General features: G+C 35.4%; 1 protein-coding gene across 7 annotated transcripts in view; it reads left to right on the top strand.

Moving 5' to 3' along the window:
• The window catches only part of CFLAR (CASP8 and FADD like apoptosis regulator), a 70,656-nt gene that overhangs the window by 26,779 nt on the left and 26,120 nt on the right, over positions 1-17,757 (top strand). For 4 of the 7 annotated variants that reach the window (XM_074299083.1, XM_074299081.1, XM_074299084.1 and 1 more), the window contains exons 2-5: positions 4,581-5,031; positions 8,269-8,374; positions 15,195-15,330; positions 16,091-16,170. In XM_074299083.1, the coding sequence (XP_074155184.1) occupies positions 4,733-5,031; positions 8,269-8,374; positions 15,195-15,330; positions 16,091-16,170 (621 nt within the window). In that variant the 5' untranslated portion in view covers positions 4,581-4,732. Of the gene's footprint in view, positions 1-3,981; positions 5,032-8,215; positions 8,375-15,194; positions 15,331-16,090; positions 16,171-17,757 lie in introns of those variants that run through there. The other 3 variants (XM_074299082.1, XM_074299086.1, XM_074299087.1) reach the window with 3 other exon arrangements.

Raw genomic sequence — 17,757 nt, 5'->3', positions numbered from 1 at the left:
AACCCAAAATTTGGTTTTTAATAAAAATAATAATGTAAAACCATGGCTTCTGTTGTAAAAATTGGTATTTTCGCTTAAGTTATAACTTATTATATAAGTACCAGTGTTGACTTGGGACTTTACTGGGCAAACTTAAAAAATTAGGTCATCATTTAGAAAATTTCATGTAATTAAAAAAAAATACCCAGGAAATTTCTGAAAAAAAAATCAAACTTTTCACTTTCAATGAAGCTTCTCAGAAAGACTTTATTTCCTTGGAACTTCAGATAAGTAGCTCTTATGGATTTTTTTTCATGAGCTAGACATGTGGGTAATAATAACAATAGTTCGATTTTAGTAAATCCTCAATAGTTTAGCTTGATTGTGGGAAATGCTGCTTTAATTTACTGAAAAGTCTTTTTTTAGTGTAGATGAAGTCATTACTTACAAATGTATTTAAGAAATGCATGGTTGACAAAGTGTTTCGGATGACAGTATATTAATTTCTCTTTATAAATGATTCTTGTCTATTTAATATATTAAATTATATAATATAATGTATTTATATATATGATATGATATATATATATAAAATATAATTTAATATATTAAACAGACAGGAATCATTTATAAAGAGAAATCATTTGCAAAGAAAAAATTGTAAAGAGAAAAGATAGTTTTTAAAAAAGTAGCTTTATTTTATTCTCACTACCCCTTGCAGCCTCATTTTCTCTAATTCACTTATTTAACAGCAAGCAGATCACTTTTTAAAAATATGTTGCATTCAGAAAATATTTTATCTGAATTTCTCAAACTAAAATACTGTAATTTTGATACTTATCTCATTTATTGATTGTGAGCCAGTATGCAAGGCATGGTATGGTGTCATATATCAGCATTTTTATTGTAACAATTGTAAAAAGTGTAGGTGTTGCAGTATATAATAGGTATCTGTGGATGCGCTCTCTCTCTCTCTCTCTCTTTCTCTCTTTCTCTCTTTCTCTCTCTTTCTGTCTCTGTCTCTCTTTCTCTCTCTCTCTCTCTCTCTCTCTCTCTCTCTCTCTTTCTCTCTTTCTCTCTCTTTCTGTCTCTGTCTCTCTTTCTCTCTCTCTCTCTCTCTCTCTCTCTCTCTTTCTCTCTTTCTCTCTCTCTCTCTCTCTCTCTCTCTCTCTCTCTCTCTCACACACACACACACACACACACACACACACACACACACACACACACACACACACACACACATTCAGAGTCAGCCTTGAATTAATGAATAGGATGTATTCCAAAAGTTCTTTTGTTAAATTGCTTACTGAGAATCCAAAATTCATTTTTTCCCCTAGAAGCAGTGTTATCAAAAGGATGACTAGCATCTCAGCTCAAAGAAGCCTTTTAATCTGAGAGTGCTTATGGGATTTCTTAAGAGCTGGAATAGACCTTAGAATTTACATAGTCCAATTTCATTATTTTGCAAATTAGGAAATTCAGAGAGCTGGACTTCCTAATCTGAGAAGAAAGTGATTTGCCCAGATAATATAGCAACAGACTTGACATTCAAATGCATGCCCTTGGATGGCAACCAAATTTATTGCTCTTTCCACTTTATTATGTCACTCTAGTCTTGTTCCTCATGTTAATATGGAAGTAACCTTGAATTCCTAAAAATAATGCTAACTGCAAACTGTAAACCATGGCAGATCCCACCAAGATGAATAGGCTTTGAGTATAAACCTAGGGAATAAATGGTCTGACGATGAACCAAGTATTCAGAACTTCCTAATTCATCTATAAAATGAGAGGGTTGAATTAGATTAGTAATTTCCAATTTTTATCAGTTTCTATTCTCCTTGACTTGAAAAAAAATTACTAGGGTTTTATTTTCTGTTCTCCTCTTGCTTCCACTGCTGGAAAAAGGGAAAGAAAATGTACAAGCAAATACTTTCACATTGGCTATGTCTAAACATGTATATCTTACTGGGGAGGAGAAGGGAAATGAACTTGGAGCATTTGTCAACTTCCAGGATGTTCTGACAGGGAACTGAGGTCAAATTTCTCTAGGGAGTAACATCAGTGAGAATAGTGACCATTCCCCATTTTTGATATTCTTAAAGCCAGGGACTGCCTGTCTAAAACAATAAAACCATATTTTGTCATTTGTTATAGAATTTAGAGGATCCATTTGCCAAACCTCATGAAAAATGAATAACTTACTGAAGCAAGTTAGTGGGAAAAGTTTGAACGAATACTGACAGCTTTTATTTCTTCATTCCTATAACTTAGTGATTGAATTGTCCTTCTATCTCAGCCTCCTGTGTTGGGTTGCCTCCCAACCCAAATAACAATTCCCATTTGTGTAATGCTTTAAGGTGTATAGAACATTTTCCTTACTATAATCTTGTGAGATACATAATCCAAGTATAAGTAACTGAATTTTACAGGTGAGGAAATTGAGATACAATGAGGTTCAATGACTTCCTACCCATTGGAATGGTCTTATATCTAGTAATTGGCAGATCAGAGATTTAATCAAGCTCATGTAATTTAACATAGTATAGTGAACTGGGTGCTGGGTTTGAGATCAGAAAGACCTGGTTCAAATTCCATTTTTGATATGTAATAGCTATATTCCTGTGGGCAAGTAATTTAATTTGCTAAGCCCTCACTTTCCTAATTTGTAAAATGAAGGAATTGGACAAGGGCCCTGGATGCCACAATTTTTGAATCATGTACCCCCCATCAGTAAAATTTTTGAGTGCTCCTACATATGTATATTTACTTACTTGTAAATGTATATTTAAAAAAGAATTAAAGATGAAATATTTGATCCTAGAATTAATATAACATCATTAGGTTTTATTGAGTGAATCCCATTGTCAGATTTGTACTATGGATCATGTATTGGAGAGGAAAGAAACTTGAGACAGGGAGACCAGTTAGGAAGCTATTTTAGTCTAGGATTAAGTTATGAAGGTTCCAATTAAAGTGTGAAATTTTTACAACTAAATAGAAACAAAAAGGTCTGGCAATTGATTGGAAATGTGGTTTCACAATGATTGAAGAGCTGAGGATGATAGCATGGTTTTTGAACTTGGATGACTAAAAATATATAACAGAAATAGGGAAGTTTGGGAGAGGGATTTAGATTGAGAGGAGGGAGATAATAATAAATGAGGTCTACTATGATCTCAGTGTAATCCATCACCTGTCAAAATTAACCTGTGAGACTCACTCTGTTCTATGAGAAATAAAAAAAGAAGGGTGCTTGTTCAAGCCAGGAGGTAATCTAGAGGGCGGGCTGTGAGTACACTTGGAGGGGGGGAAAGGGTATAATGAATAAAAAGTTCAAGAGAGATAGTTTTTGGATAATTAATCATTTTATTAATTATGCTAATAGAGAACTAATAAAAAGGTTCCAGCACTCTTGAATGCCAAAGACTCCTGGAATCCATTCCATTTAAGATTATATATAACCCCTGGAAGAATAAGTGTTTCTGAGAATGGCAATGAACTCTGGTGTGTTAACAATGAATAAGAATAATGAATATTATAATAAGAGGTGGACCTATTCTAGTGAAGGGCTAGGGGAGGGGTGTGCAATGTGACTCCTGACTGATCACTCACTCCCAGATCACCTCCATCTCAGGCAATTTAAACCAAGGATCTAAAGCACACAACCCTTCCCCAAGCCTGAATGGAACGCTGTAGCCTTCCCAACTTTGGTAGGGTTTGAATAAGATTGAGGAAAGTTAATTCAATCTCCTCCCAATAGAGAATGAGGAGATAAGAAGGGAGAAAATCATGGATCTTCTCTATAATGTAATAATCATTTCTCTAGGAGAGGGAATTTAACCTATGTAGTTGCTTGGTGCTCACCTGGTACAGGTTAGGTTAGGACCATTCTAAGATATTAATGGGAAGAGGGAAGAGATTGGGATCCCCAGGGAGGGATTAGAGTGGGAGGTCATAATAGGTGAAGGGAGTAGAGTGGTTGTGTTGGAGACAAGCTCTAGTATGGGGGGAGGGGAGTATGTTCCATTTCCTACTCTCCCATTGGTTGATCATATACTATTAGGGTTATTTCATTCCTCCTTCTTAGGAGTCAGTGTTTCCATTTTGAGGACCATGGACTAGATAACTTTTAAGGGCCTTTCAGCTCAGAATTCAGGATCGGGGATCCATCTCTTTTTCACTGATTCCTTTTCTCCCATTTACAGAAAACTCATATCTATTTTTGTTACCTGTCATTTCCCTGGTACTTTCCCTTAAAACTGTATGATGGATTTACTTTTGAGTAATTTTTTAAAAGTCCAGAAAGCTCATTAATGCAGCTTATGCTTAGTTTCACATCCTTTGGAAACTTAAGAATGGGCTTGAGTTTCTATATTTAAACAGATTAGTGTATGTTTTCATTTTCATCTTTTTGCTTTTTTGTAAGCAGAGGGAGCATTTAATTTGCCATCTTCATAGAAAAAAGAAAGAGCTAAATATTAATTTTAGGCAGTAGCTCTCTGAGGATCAAAAGTTCAATGGATTCCACAGTTGGTAGGGACCTTCTAATTCAAACCTCTTGATATAAGATTTTTCTTTCCTTCTCTCCTTTAAAACAGACTTAAAAAACAACCCAAACCCTACAGAAACCTCCTTGTTGGAAAGAAATTCGCAAGACTGAAAGATGCAATTAAAGAGGATCTTTAAAGTACCTCAATTTCTTCTTGAAAAGAGTTAAGTCCATATAGTCCAAATACAGAGGTGCCTTGGAATGACCTTGTATATGACATCCGCTCAAGTCATTCATCAGATTGAAGAGGAATTAGATGAAGATGAAAAGGATGTGATTCTCTTCCTGTGTCGTGATCTTGCTCCAGACTTAGTCACAAAGTTGGACTTGCGGGATCTTCTGTGCACCTTGAATGAGAAGGGCAAGTTATCTTCTGCTGGTTTGGCGGAGTTGCTGTACAGAGTAAGGAGGTTTGACTTGCTAAAGAAGATAATGAAAACAGACAAAGCCTCGGTGGAAGCCAGTCTGGTCAAATCCCCACAACTGGTTTCTGACTATAGGTAATTCATCCCTGACTAATTCTTATGGAGTTAATTTGGGGATGGGGGTGGATGAAAGGGAAGGTGGCTGTGGTGGCTGTTAACAAATGGGAGAAATGGAGGTCAGAGTCATAATAAAGGGAAAACATTATTGATGATAATGCCTCAAAGGATAAGATTCATAAAGTACTAAAAAAGTATATTGTGAAAATATATTCTCATTTAATAAATGAGGAAATTAAAATTAATGATTTCCCCAGTCAGAGTCAGTAAATGTCAGAACTAGAGTTTGAATCTAGATCTCTTCTCTAGTTCACTATCTTTACACACATAAATATAAAGATGTACCAACAAAAGGATCATTTTATTTTTGTATTTGTGTTCACAGTTCCTGGTATGTAATATATGCCTGCTTCCTTTATAAATCCTAATAATATTAATAATGATAACAAATACTATGATGTATACTAATAAATATTATCCTTTTTTATGTATCTTCTCCCCAGTCTTTCCATTCCAAACAAAAGGGGAATATAGGTTCCAACTGTACGCAGTATCTTAGAAGTTATTTACTTAGTTGTAAACACTTGCAGTTAAATTAAAAGGACAGATGGTTTCTGCATGAATGATGAGATGGAAGGAGACAAGAGTGAATAACAGTTGGTAATTACTGCCAAATTCATGAGAGATTTCACTGGAGAATTAAAGGATCCATCAAAAAGATTTTCTATGTCAGTTAGGCCCAGCAATTTTGAGATCCCAGAATAATTTCTAAAATGTACTCTAATTCTCTGAACAATAATTTTTCTAACCTTTTCTTTTTCCTCATTAGTTATTGAATATCCTTTGAATTTTAGTCCAGCCCTAATCAGGAAGTTAATTTCCTCTCATTTTAGTTCACTGACCAATCAACAAATATTTTAAAAGCAGCTGTTATTTGTCAGGTTTTAGCTTAGGGGCTAGGGATTTCCAGATAAAAGTGAAAATAGCATATGTTTTGAAAGAACTTATGAGGGGGAGGGGAGAAATGCAAAATGTTTACTGGATAAGTAAATACAAATTGGTAGGAAATAAACAGTGATGATGGTGGGAGCATCAATATAAAGTAACAAGGAATAATTGGGAAAGGCTTTTGGAAGATGACCATTTGGTTAATACTGGAGAGAAGTAGGTATTCAAAGCTCAGAAAGCTAGGAGGAAGCATATTCTAGACCAGGGATTCTCAAACTACGGCCTGTGGGCCAGATGCTGCCCTGAGGACATTTATGTGACCCACCGGGTTATGGCAAATGGGCTGAGGGGCGGAGACAGAGTGTGAGTCTTTGTTTTTACTATAGCCCGGCCCTCCTACAGTCTGAGGGACAGTGAACTGGCCCCCTATATAAAAAGTTTGAGGACCACTGTGACATTTGAGAGCAAATCTATGGAGGAAGGAGGTAGAATATCATATATGAGCAAAAACAAATGCAAGTAGACCAATATAGAGTTCATGAGGAGGAATAATCTGTAATATGCATTGTTGGGAAAAATCAAATGAGATATTTGTAAACCATTTAGCACAGTACCTGCCATATAATAGATGCTTAATAAATGCTTGTTCTTTATAAGCTTAGAAACATAGATCAGATTGTTAAGGGCCAAAAAGAGAAATGTGTATTTGATTTAGTAACAGTGGAGAGCCACCAAAACCTCTTGATCAGGAGAATGACATGGTCAGAATTATGCTTTAGGAATATCCATTTGGCAGTTGCGTGAAAGATAGAACAGAGAAAAGACTGAAGGTCAGTTGGAAGGGTACCATGGTAGTTTAGCCAAGAGGTGATGAAAGCCTGTCATGTCATGTGCGTGGAAAGAGAATGATGCACAGGGTGAGAGAAGTTGATGAGAAGAGTTAATGAAGTTCAGAAGACCACTTACTTGTCAAAGATGTGGAAGAGGGAATTTCTATATTAGGTGGGATGTTTGGACTAGACCTCTAAGGCCCCCTTTTACTCTAGGATCCTAAAATTTCATGATATCTTGGTACGTCCTATGAAGGACCACCAGAATAATCTTTAGAAGCTATGAGCATATACTTCCAAGGATAAATTGTAGAGTTATTGGGAAAAAGTAGAATACAGTTTGCCTTTAAGAGGCAAGATCCTCTTGGATTAGGTAGTTATTTTAATTGAAATTTCTTTATGTTGTCCTATATCTTTTCCAAACCACTCAATTGACTTTATTAAGTAGAATGGAGTGAAGCTTCTATGAATCACTATAGAACTTTGCTTTAGATAGCAAATCCTCAGCATGATTTTAATGGATAGATTAGGGCATCCATCTCTCTTTCCCATGTTTCACCACCATCACCATCACCACTCCCACCACCATTCCTCTTCTTTTTCACTCAGCAGCATCACCACCATGGTGAATGGAGAAGAAGTGTATACAAATTAGAGAAAAAAACAACACAGGGCAACCTGAGTCTCTGAGGTGGGACAGAGTGATTGGTACAAATACCCAAGGTGTGTTGGTGTTCTTCATGGAAATATAGCTATTGATTATATTTCTATCATGAATTTGATTCTGCTCAGATATGCCATGATCATGTTGAATTTTCTTTGTAACATTCAAGATTTCAGTGATATGGGTCCTTGACTAATAATTTTACTGCCACCTTTAAAGAGAAAAGATGGGGATTCTTTGGGGGAAGTTTTTCTCTTTCTCCTTATGGAAATTAGCTGTGCTATATTAATAAGCAAAAGAAGGGGGAAAACCAAGAAAGAAGAAACTCTTAGGAGGGTATGAAATTACTCTTCCAAATCTCATTAAGGTAGGGATTTTGTGAATCTTGGATCCCTTTTGGCAGGCTGCTGTAACCTATGGACTTTTTTTTGGAATAATATTTTTAAATAATTGAAGGATATGCTAACTTTCAGTTAGAGATCGTGAAAATAAGAATGTAATTTTTCCCTTTTCAAATTCACAGATCCTTTGATTTTTATTTACTAACTCCTTAGAGTTAGGAGTCAGTGGATCCCAAGTTAATAATCTCTTCCTTAAAGCTTTTCTTAGGAGTCACTTAGGCTTTTTGTGCTATCATGTGTGCTTGTGGGGCAAGAATTACTGCCTGTTAGAACCAGGCAGGTGTACCTAGGACTTTGCTTTGATCAGGCTAGGACTGGCTCAGTTGTTTGGACTGGTAGTTTTTATTTCATTTTTTCAGGACTACAGGGATCTTCTGATTTCACTGAAGAAAATTCTCTCTCTGGTTTTCAGGGTGCTGATGACGCAACTTAGTGAAGATATGGACAAATCAGAAGTGACTTCTTTCAGTTTTCTCCTAAGAGATTATATGGGAGGAGGGAAGACACACAAAAACAAGGTGACTTTCTACACACACACACAAAGTCTCACTTACATTCTCTCTCTCTCTCTCTCTCTCTCTCTCTCTCTCTCTCTCTCTCTCTCTCTCTCTCTCTCTCTCTCTCTCTCTTTCTCGTAAGGATCATTCCCATAGCAGTTTAGATGTTCCTATATGGTAGGTATAAAACTTGAAAAAAATAGGATTGGAGGAGGAGTAGTTTGAGCACATGTAAGAGAAAATGAGAATGAAAAAGTGAAGTAAAGAATGAGATGACAAAGGAAATGTGGGAGGGAAGGAGATGGAAAAGAAGAAAAGCAAAAAGAGACAGAAAGAGAGAAAAAAACTCACCTGTCACCATGATCATTACCCTGGTTGCCTGAGAGACCTCCCTTGAACTTGGTAGCATTTGTGAGAAGTCAACTATAAAGTTAAGATAGGATAAACAGGAAAGGTAGAGGGAGCTGTCCAGATTTGGACACAGGGGATTCAATTATAGATACTTTTGGACAGATTACAGGAACCAAAACTGAGACATTATTTATGGAGAAAAATGTATATGAAAGGAACATGGGTATGAGCAGAAGAAAACAAGGAAAAGAGGAAAGATTTAGGATGTAGTAGGACCCATATGGAACATTTTGGTGCTTCTTCAAGTTTATTCTTATTTCAGAGAACTTCATAGCTCTCTTTTCCCTTTTTAGTCAAAAGTTTTTCTAACTCATCACATAGAAGGGGAAGTTTGTCTGGCTCTTCCTAAGTATAGAAAGAAGCAAAAGGCAGTAATGTTTCCTCTTTGTATTTTTGTCAGCTTCTCTTTTCATTTCTTTACTGGTACAAGGACTTTGGGGAAACATTTTAGGGAGGGACAAAATGTGACTTTAGAGAGAGAGAAGGGATGAAATTTTGGGAGTACTAGTAATGTAATAAGTACTAAAAATGAGTACTTTTATACAGGACTTCTAGGTTTATAAAACACTTTCCTTAAGAAAGGTCTTAAAGATGGATGCTCCCAAGTATTATTATTCACTTTATACCAATGAGGAAACTGAGACTTTCCCCATTATCTTTTCTTCTATTGAAGCATTTTTCTAGCAAATCACAGCTTCATATCCTGATTTTTCAGTCTTGTCCATTCTATTCCCACTACATTTCTCATCCGATTTTGAAGACCTTAACTTACTTCAGACCTTCATTACCTTGTATTACTGAAGAGCTTTCAAATCAGTCAATTTAGGATCACTCCCTTTAATAATCTTCAAATTTAAAGTCTACTACAATCTGGTTCTAATATATCTTTTTTGATTTATTTCACATTACTTCTCATGCACTCTACTTTTTAGCCAAAATGTATTGCCAACTGTTTACCACACATAATAGTCCATTATCTATCTCTGTGCCTGATTTTATCCAGGCAGTATCCCATGCCTGATATGCTCTTCCTTATCACTTCCATCTCTTGTAAGCCCTTGTTCCATTCAAACTTAGTTTCTTCAAGTACCTTCAAGTGATACCTCCTTCAAGAAACCTTTTCTGGTTTCCTCCTCCCTACTTATTAGGGTCTCCTTTCTCAAAATTTCTTTGTATTTACTCATTATATAATTTTATAATTTACTTATCTATATTCATGGTACATTTGACTGGATTTTAATTGTTCTGGATCTAGCTTTTTATCTGATGATCAGATGTAATAAATCTTGTTTTAGACTATAGACCTTAGTTTGCTTTCTAGGATGCTATCGTTTCCTTGGAAACTAGCCAAGGAATCTTTGCTTTTGGCTCTGGGATTTTCATTTTTTACTTTATTTAAACTTCTCTGTTGAAATCCAAACCAAGCCTGATTAGCTCTAAAAATGAGAAATCTATTCCTAAACTTCTTTCTATTGGCACTGTGCCAGAAGATGCCTTTCTGGCATCTGATGGCTTAATTCCACTTCCTGTCACTATAGAGTCACAGATTTAAAAGTGCTTTGTAATTTACATCAGAAAAAAACATAGCAAAAAAAAAGATACTCTTAGAAAAAGTATTTAGAAATAAAACTAAAGGAAAGTGATACAGTCTTAAACCAGGAGATATTTAAGCTTTTTAATCTAATCTTGAATTAAAATGATCCATTCTCAGTTTGGACATCTTGATCCTCTCTAGCCCAGCAGCTTGTAGCATTAGCCATCTTAGTTTCATGCCAAACCAGTCAGATTCTCCCTCTATTCTTACTTAGTCAATAACTAACTTCTTTCCAACATTCATGAAAAAAAACAAGTCAATCCAGGTTCCATGAGAATATATCTCAGGCCTCAAAATATACAAAGACAATGCCATTAGGCAAGAAAAAGACTTAAGAATTTCGAGTATGATGCTAGGTTTACTATTAAAATGGATCTGGATCTATCAATCAAAAAAATCCCGGGCATGGTGTTAAGCACTGGGATTACAAAAAGATAGATACTGCCCTTAGAAAGCTTACTTTTTTAAAAAAATTAAAGCTTTTTTAATTTTCAAAACATATGGATAATTTTTCAACATTAATCCTTACAAAACCTTGTGTATCAGTTTTTCCCACTTTCCCCCTATCCCTTCCCTAGATAGCAAATAATCCAATATATGTTAAACATGATAAAAATACATGTTAGATCCAATATATGCATATTTATTTATTTATTTATTTTTTATTTATTCATTTTTCCAAATTATCCCCTCCCTCCCATCCACTCCCTCCCCCCGATGGCAGGTAATCCCATACATTTTACATGTGTTACAATATAACCTAGATACAATATATGTGTGTAAATACCATTTTCTTGTTGCACATTAATTATTAGCTTCCGAAGGTATAAGTAACCTGGGTACATAGACAGTAGTGCATGCATATTTATGCAATTACCTTGCTGCACAAGAAAAATCAAATCAAAAAGGAAAAAAATGGGAAAGAAAATACAAGCAAACAAAAACAAAAAAGAGGGAAAATTTTATGTTGTGATCCACACTCAGTTCCCACAGTTCTCTCTCTGAGTGTAGATGGCCCTATTCATCACAAGATCATTGGAATTGGCCTGAATAATCTCATTGTTGAAAAGAGCTACTTCCATCAGAATTGATCATCATATAATCTTGTTGTTATGTACAATGATCTCCTGGTTCTGCTCATTTCTCTCAGCATCAGTTCATGTTAGTCTTTCCAGGCCTTTCTGAAATCATCCTGCTGATCATTTCTTACAGAACAATAATATTCCATAACATTCATATACTATTTCAGCCATTCTCTAACTGATGGGCATCCACTCAGTTTCCAGTTTCTAGCCACTACAGAGAGGGCTGCCACAAATATTTTTGCATATGTGGGTCCCTTTCCCTCCTTTAGGATCTCTTTGGGATACAAGCCCAGTTTTCCCACATTCCCTCCAACATTGTCTTTTCCTGTCATCTTGGCCAATCTGAGAGATATATACTGGTACCTCAGAGTTGTCTTAATTTGCATTTCTCTACTCAATAGTGCTTAGGAAAACCTTTTCATATGACTAGAAATGGTTTCAATTTCTTCTTCTGAAAATTGTCTGTTCATATCCTTTGACCATTTATCAATTGAAGAATAGTTTGAATTCTTATAAATTTGAGTCAGTTGAGAGAGACAACACTTAAGCAATATATGCACGCAAACTATATATAGGATAAATAGGAAATAATTAAGTGAATAAAGAGATTAGAATAAGAGGGTTTGAGGAAGGCTTCCAGTATGGGATTTTAGTTGGGATTTAAAGGAAGTCAAGGAGGTCAGTAGGTGGAGAGTGTTCCAGGGATGGGAAACAATCAGAGAAAATGCCTGGAACTGAGAGGTACATGTCTTATTCATGGAACAGACCAGTATCAGTAGATTAAAATGTATATATTGGGGAGTAAAGTGAAAGAAGACTTGAAAAGTAGAAAAGGGTTAGGGTGTGAAGAGCTTTGAATGCCAAATAGAGCATTTTTTTATTTGATCTTGAAGGTGGTAAGAGCCATTGGAATTTATTGAGGGTAACATGGTTACACCAACATTTAGAAAAACCACTTTAGGGACTGAATGGAGAATAGCTTGGAATGAAGAAGAGATTTGAGGCAGACAGATCCACTAGTATACCAGTAATTAAAGTGATGAGGACCCACATGTATGTAACATACATTTATAATGGATTCAGAAAGGTTGTATGATAAGGAACTAGGGATTCAAGAGAAAACATTGTCTAGATGAATTGGTTTACTAAGGGATCTACATGGGGAGAAAAGATGAGAGTGACTACTGCAGGGGAAATGATCTTGGAGAGAAGTGAAGGATGATGAGAATGTTTGATCACGGTGAGGTTGAAGTATAAGGTTTTATAAAAGAAGGCAGAAGGAATGGTGGAAAATCTAGACCAAAGAGGTCATTTTGGAGTATTTACCTACATTCAAAACCAATAGACATTTATTCTGTTCTCACCTTGTTTTTAGCTCCTTGTGCCCTCTAGGTTATTGAAGGAATATTGAATAAGTTATGTGAAGGCAGAAATTCTTACAGTTTGGTCTTTTTTATCCTAATGCTTGGAAATTTGTAAACCCCTTCCAGATTTGTGTATTTTTTTTAACTAGATGAAAGAGGCCATTTTTTTTTTTTTTTGCCTTAATTTCTTTAATCACTGAATGGGTGATTCAGTTAAACTGAGACCTAAATAAGACCTTAGCTTGGAAGGGCTGAGCTCTCCCCCTTCACCCAGTCAAACCGATCTATATCTGACCATTAGACCCAGATGGTGCTGAAGGGGAAAGTGAGGCAAGGGACCTTGTATAGCATCCCTCACTTGAATCCAATTCACTTCCCTATCATGGTATCACCTCCCTGATGTCGTGGTCATCCCCTTCAAGAACATAGGACAAAGAACTAATTCCTTCTGTCATTCACAGCAGCTCAGTGGCAATCAAGGTGAATAGAACATAAGGCAATTAACTGGAAAATGAAACTAGAAACTATATACATAGGATGTGGCTTAGATGACGTCTCTCCTCTCAGGGGGAAACTCCCTACTTTTAGGAAGATCTGAGTTTTGTTGGTGGTGCTAATATTCAGCTTTGTAGATGGAGCCAGGTAGCCAGGTATACTAGTGGATAGTCTGGAAGAGGTAAGTTCAAATTCTGTCCAACACTGGGAGGATGTAGCTGAAAGCGATTAACTTCTCTAAGCCTGTTTTCTTTCCTCATCTGACAAATGATTACATTAATGGTACCTACTATCCAGGATTTTTGGAAGATCAAAAGAGATAATATATGGAAACACTTTGCAAACTACTGTATAAATTCTGACTCTTGCCATGGCTGTATATTATAATGTCAATTTTTTTGGCCTGGTTTGGAACCTTGAGACTTTTGGGGTACGCTGATGATGACTATTAATGAATCAATAGGAGTTAGAGATATGCTATATCCTTGTTGGGCAGAGAATTATTTTTTATTTTATTTTATTTTTTTATTATAGCTTTTTATTTACAAGACATATGCATGGGTAATTTTCAGCACTGACCTTTGCAAAACCTTCTGTTCCAACTTTTCTCCTCTTTCCTCCCATCCCTTCCTCTAGATGGCAGGTAGTCCAATACATGTTAAATATGTTAAAGTATATTTTCAATGAAATATATGTATACATATTTATACAGTTACCTTGCTGCCCAAGAAAAATCGGATTTAGAAATAAGGTAAAAATATCTGAGAAGGAAAACAAAAATGCAAGCAGACAATAACAGAAGGAGTGGAAATGCTATGTTATGGTTCACACTCATTTCTCAGAGTTCTTTCGCTGAGGGTAGCTGGTTTTCTTCATTATTTGAACAGTTGGAGCTGATTTGGTTCATCTCATTGTTGGAGAGAGCCAAGCTCATCAGAATTGATCCTCATATAGTATTGTTGTTGCAGTATATAATGATCTCCTAGTACTGCTCATTTCACTCAGCATCAGTTCATGTAAGTCTCTCCAGGCCTTTCTGAAATCATCCGGGCAGAGAATTATTATGGATTTTTAAAAAAAAAAAGATTGTCCACAAATATTGTTTTGCTTGTTAACAGTTGCTTCTCCATTACCATTTCTCCTCACTTTTAGGGGTAGTTCCTAGAACTTTCAAGTAGAAATCTAATCAGATTTGTCAGTAAAAGGTAGAAACTGCAAATGAAACTTCTCAGACTGCTGCTCATGCAGTTTTTATGAGTTACCCACCAGTGGTTCTGGTGTTAGCAGCCCCAGGGAGTAGATTGACCTTATAAAGCATCACTATGTACAGAGGAGGAAACTGTGCTTCTGATTCAGAGAAATTTTGAATTATAATCTATGTCAGGCTAGTCTATGATTGTGATATGACCTTTGTACTATCTTCTTGTTCTTGAAGCTACTGAGGGGAGTAAATATAGATCCTTTAATTTAACTGAGAGTAAATCATCTACCTTGTAGTTTACTCTTTTTTAAAATTATAGCTTTTTATTTTCAAGATATATGCAAAGTTAGTTTTCAATATTCACTCTTGCAAAACTCTGTGTTCCAGATTTTTCTCTCTCCCTTTCCCCCACCTCTTCCCCAGACAGAAAGTAATCCAATATACGTTAAATATGTGCCACTTTACTATACATATTTCCACACTTAATGATACTCAAGAAAAATCAGATCAAAAAGGGAAAAAAAAAAACAAGAAAAAGAAAAAAGCAAGAAAATAAAAACAAAAACAAAAAATACTATATTGTGATCCCTGTGGTTTACTCTTGTAGATTAATAGTCAATCCTCTATTTTGCCTCTGTGGAGTATCATCGTTATTGTTGTTAATATTATTTCTTCTTCTTCTTTGTTAAAGAGTTTCTTAGATGTTGTCATCGACTTAGAGAAAGTAAATTTGATTGCTCCTGACAAGTTAGATTTACTGGAAAAATGTCTGAAGAACATTCACAGGATAGACCTGAAGAAAAAAATTCAGAAATATAAGCAGTCAGGTAAGAAGAATTTTGACCTCTCATCTCATGGGTGATTCATTCCAAAGATATGCTTGTACCCAGTAAATATTCAATGAATATTTGTCAAGTCCAGAGGCAGCTTTGTCTGTCTGTTCTTAATTGCTCAACCTTTAGCTCATTTAGTATATGTACAACTCTCTGTCTTTTTATTTGATAGATTATTCATTTGACTTAGTGTATGAGTTTAGTTAGGTGTAGAGATTTATTTGTGGTTTTAAAAATTATTGTTAACTAGCTGCTATTTTCCCTATGTGATTTTTCCCTAAGTCTTAAGACTTAAGAATTTTGATTAGGGCAGTGATTGACCACACTTCCAAAGGGAGTATGTGAATGAAGTATGTGACCTACCCCCTGATGGAGAAGTGATAGATTTGGGGTTTAGAATGGGACTTTTTCTTGGATAAGGCCAATATAAGTAGTTGTTTTGCTTGAATATACATATTTGGGGCAAGAGTTTTGTTTTTCTTTTATTTGTATGTTTCTTTTCTACTGGGAGGAGAAAGAGGAGAAAATAGATTTATACTGAAGGAAAAAGTGGTTTTCTTTAGTGGTCTAAAGTTGTGCCTTTTTCTCTTATAAGAGCCAAAAAAAATTATCTATGATATCATATTCTCTTATTGTGTTGGCCCCAGTTCCTTTTTTATTTTGAGTTTTCTGTCACTTGTTAATATAGTATAGGACAGGTATCACAGGTTTGATAGCAACTTGCAAATGAATCTTAGAATCTCTCTTTTTCCAGCTTTGGGAGCAAATTATGTGAATGGAATCCAGACTTCCCTGTCAAGTGCAGGCCTGATGGATTCTAGTTACAAGTTGGGGGTAAGTCTGTAGCGAACTCATAATTAATTTTTTTTTTTTTTTGCTAAGGCATTTGGGGTTAAGTGACTTGCCCAGGGTCACACAGCTAGAAAGTGTTAAATGTCTGAGGCTAGTTTTGAATTCAGGTCCTCCTGACTTCAGGGCTGGTGTTCTATCCATTGCACCAAGTAGTTGCCCCAAACTTATAAATATTTTTTAAGTATCTAAATATTTTATTTAAAAATTTTTTATTATAACTTTTTATTGACAGAACATATGCCTGGGTAGTTTTTTACAACATTATCGCTTGTACTTACTTCTGTTCCGACTTTTCCCTTCCCTCCCTCCACCCCCTCCCCTAGATGGCAAGCAGTCTTATACATGCCAAACTCATAAATATTAATAATAATTTGTATTATTGAGCTTAACAGCTCAGTGATTCAGATTTGGGGTTGAAATGTAACAACTCATAAACTATAAAATATAATTCCAAAAATTTTGACTTAGAATGATTAAAAAGAATAAAATTCTTTTTAAAAAGTGTAATGGTTTCAATGAACAAAAAATCTATTTCCCCTCTCTATCAACTCCACTCCATTAAGGGAAAAAAGAAAAAGGAAAACAATTCTTTTAACAAAAATAAAGCTATTATCAACTTATGTGGAATCAAGAGAGACAGTATCTACCATAGATAATATCTGCCACTGTACTCTGCCTTGATCAAAAAAATCAATCAACAAGCATTATTAAGCACCTACTATATGTTAAGCACTGTGGTACTATATTTTAGGAAAAACATTGATAATCTAGATATTATCCAGAGTGAGAAGAGTCCCCAGAATGGTGAAGGGGTCTTAAGTTCATGCCATAAGAGGATCAGTTCAAAGAAAAGGAGATGAATTTAGCAAGAAGATTTAGAAGAGACAGGATATCTATCTTCAAGCAAGGAGGGGCTACAGTGTAGAAACCCTAGACTTGTCTTGCTTGGTTCTAGACTTAGAAGTTGTAAGAGGCAAATTTATGCTTGAGGCCACAAGGATAAACTTCTTTCTAATGAGCTTTTCACAAAATGGAATGGGCTCTCTTAGAGGTAGCTTCAAGCAACAGCTCAATGAGTCACTTCTCAAGGCAGTTTTGAAGAAGAGATTCCTGATCAGCCAGCCAATAAGTGTTTATTAAGCTCTAACTCATCATCATTAACAGTGAGCATTTATTAAGGATTTAACATGTACTAGACACTATTCTAAACTCTGGGGATACAGAGAAAGCAGAGTCTCTGCCCATAAGGAGCTCACATTCTTATGGAGCACACAGTATGCAAAAATATATACATATATATAGTAAAAATGGAAGGATATCTCAAAAAGTAGGCCTGGAAAGGCTGCCTTGGTGACGTTGGTATTTTAGCTTATCTTTTTTTTTTTTTTTTAATATATTTAACCATTTATTTAAAATTTATTTTATTCTGAATTTCATAAAGCAAGCATTTCCATAACATAGTGGGATAGGAAAAAAAAGATAATTGTACATGAAACTGCAAATCTATTATATATATCTTGCTATACTTTTTAAATATATAATAAAGTTTCATATAAATTTCTTTTCCCT

The sequence above is a fragment of the Sminthopsis crassicaudata genome, chromosome 3 (genome assembly GCF_048593235.1).
Source record: "Sminthopsis crassicaudata isolate SCR6 chromosome 3, ASM4859323v1, whole genome shotgun sequence".
Lineage (NCBI taxonomy): Eukaryota > Metazoa > Chordata > Mammalia > Dasyuromorphia > Dasyuridae > Sminthopsis > Sminthopsis crassicaudata.
The sequence above is the reverse complement of the archived record's forward strand: the minus strand, read 5'-3'. Positions and strand labels throughout refer to the sequence as shown.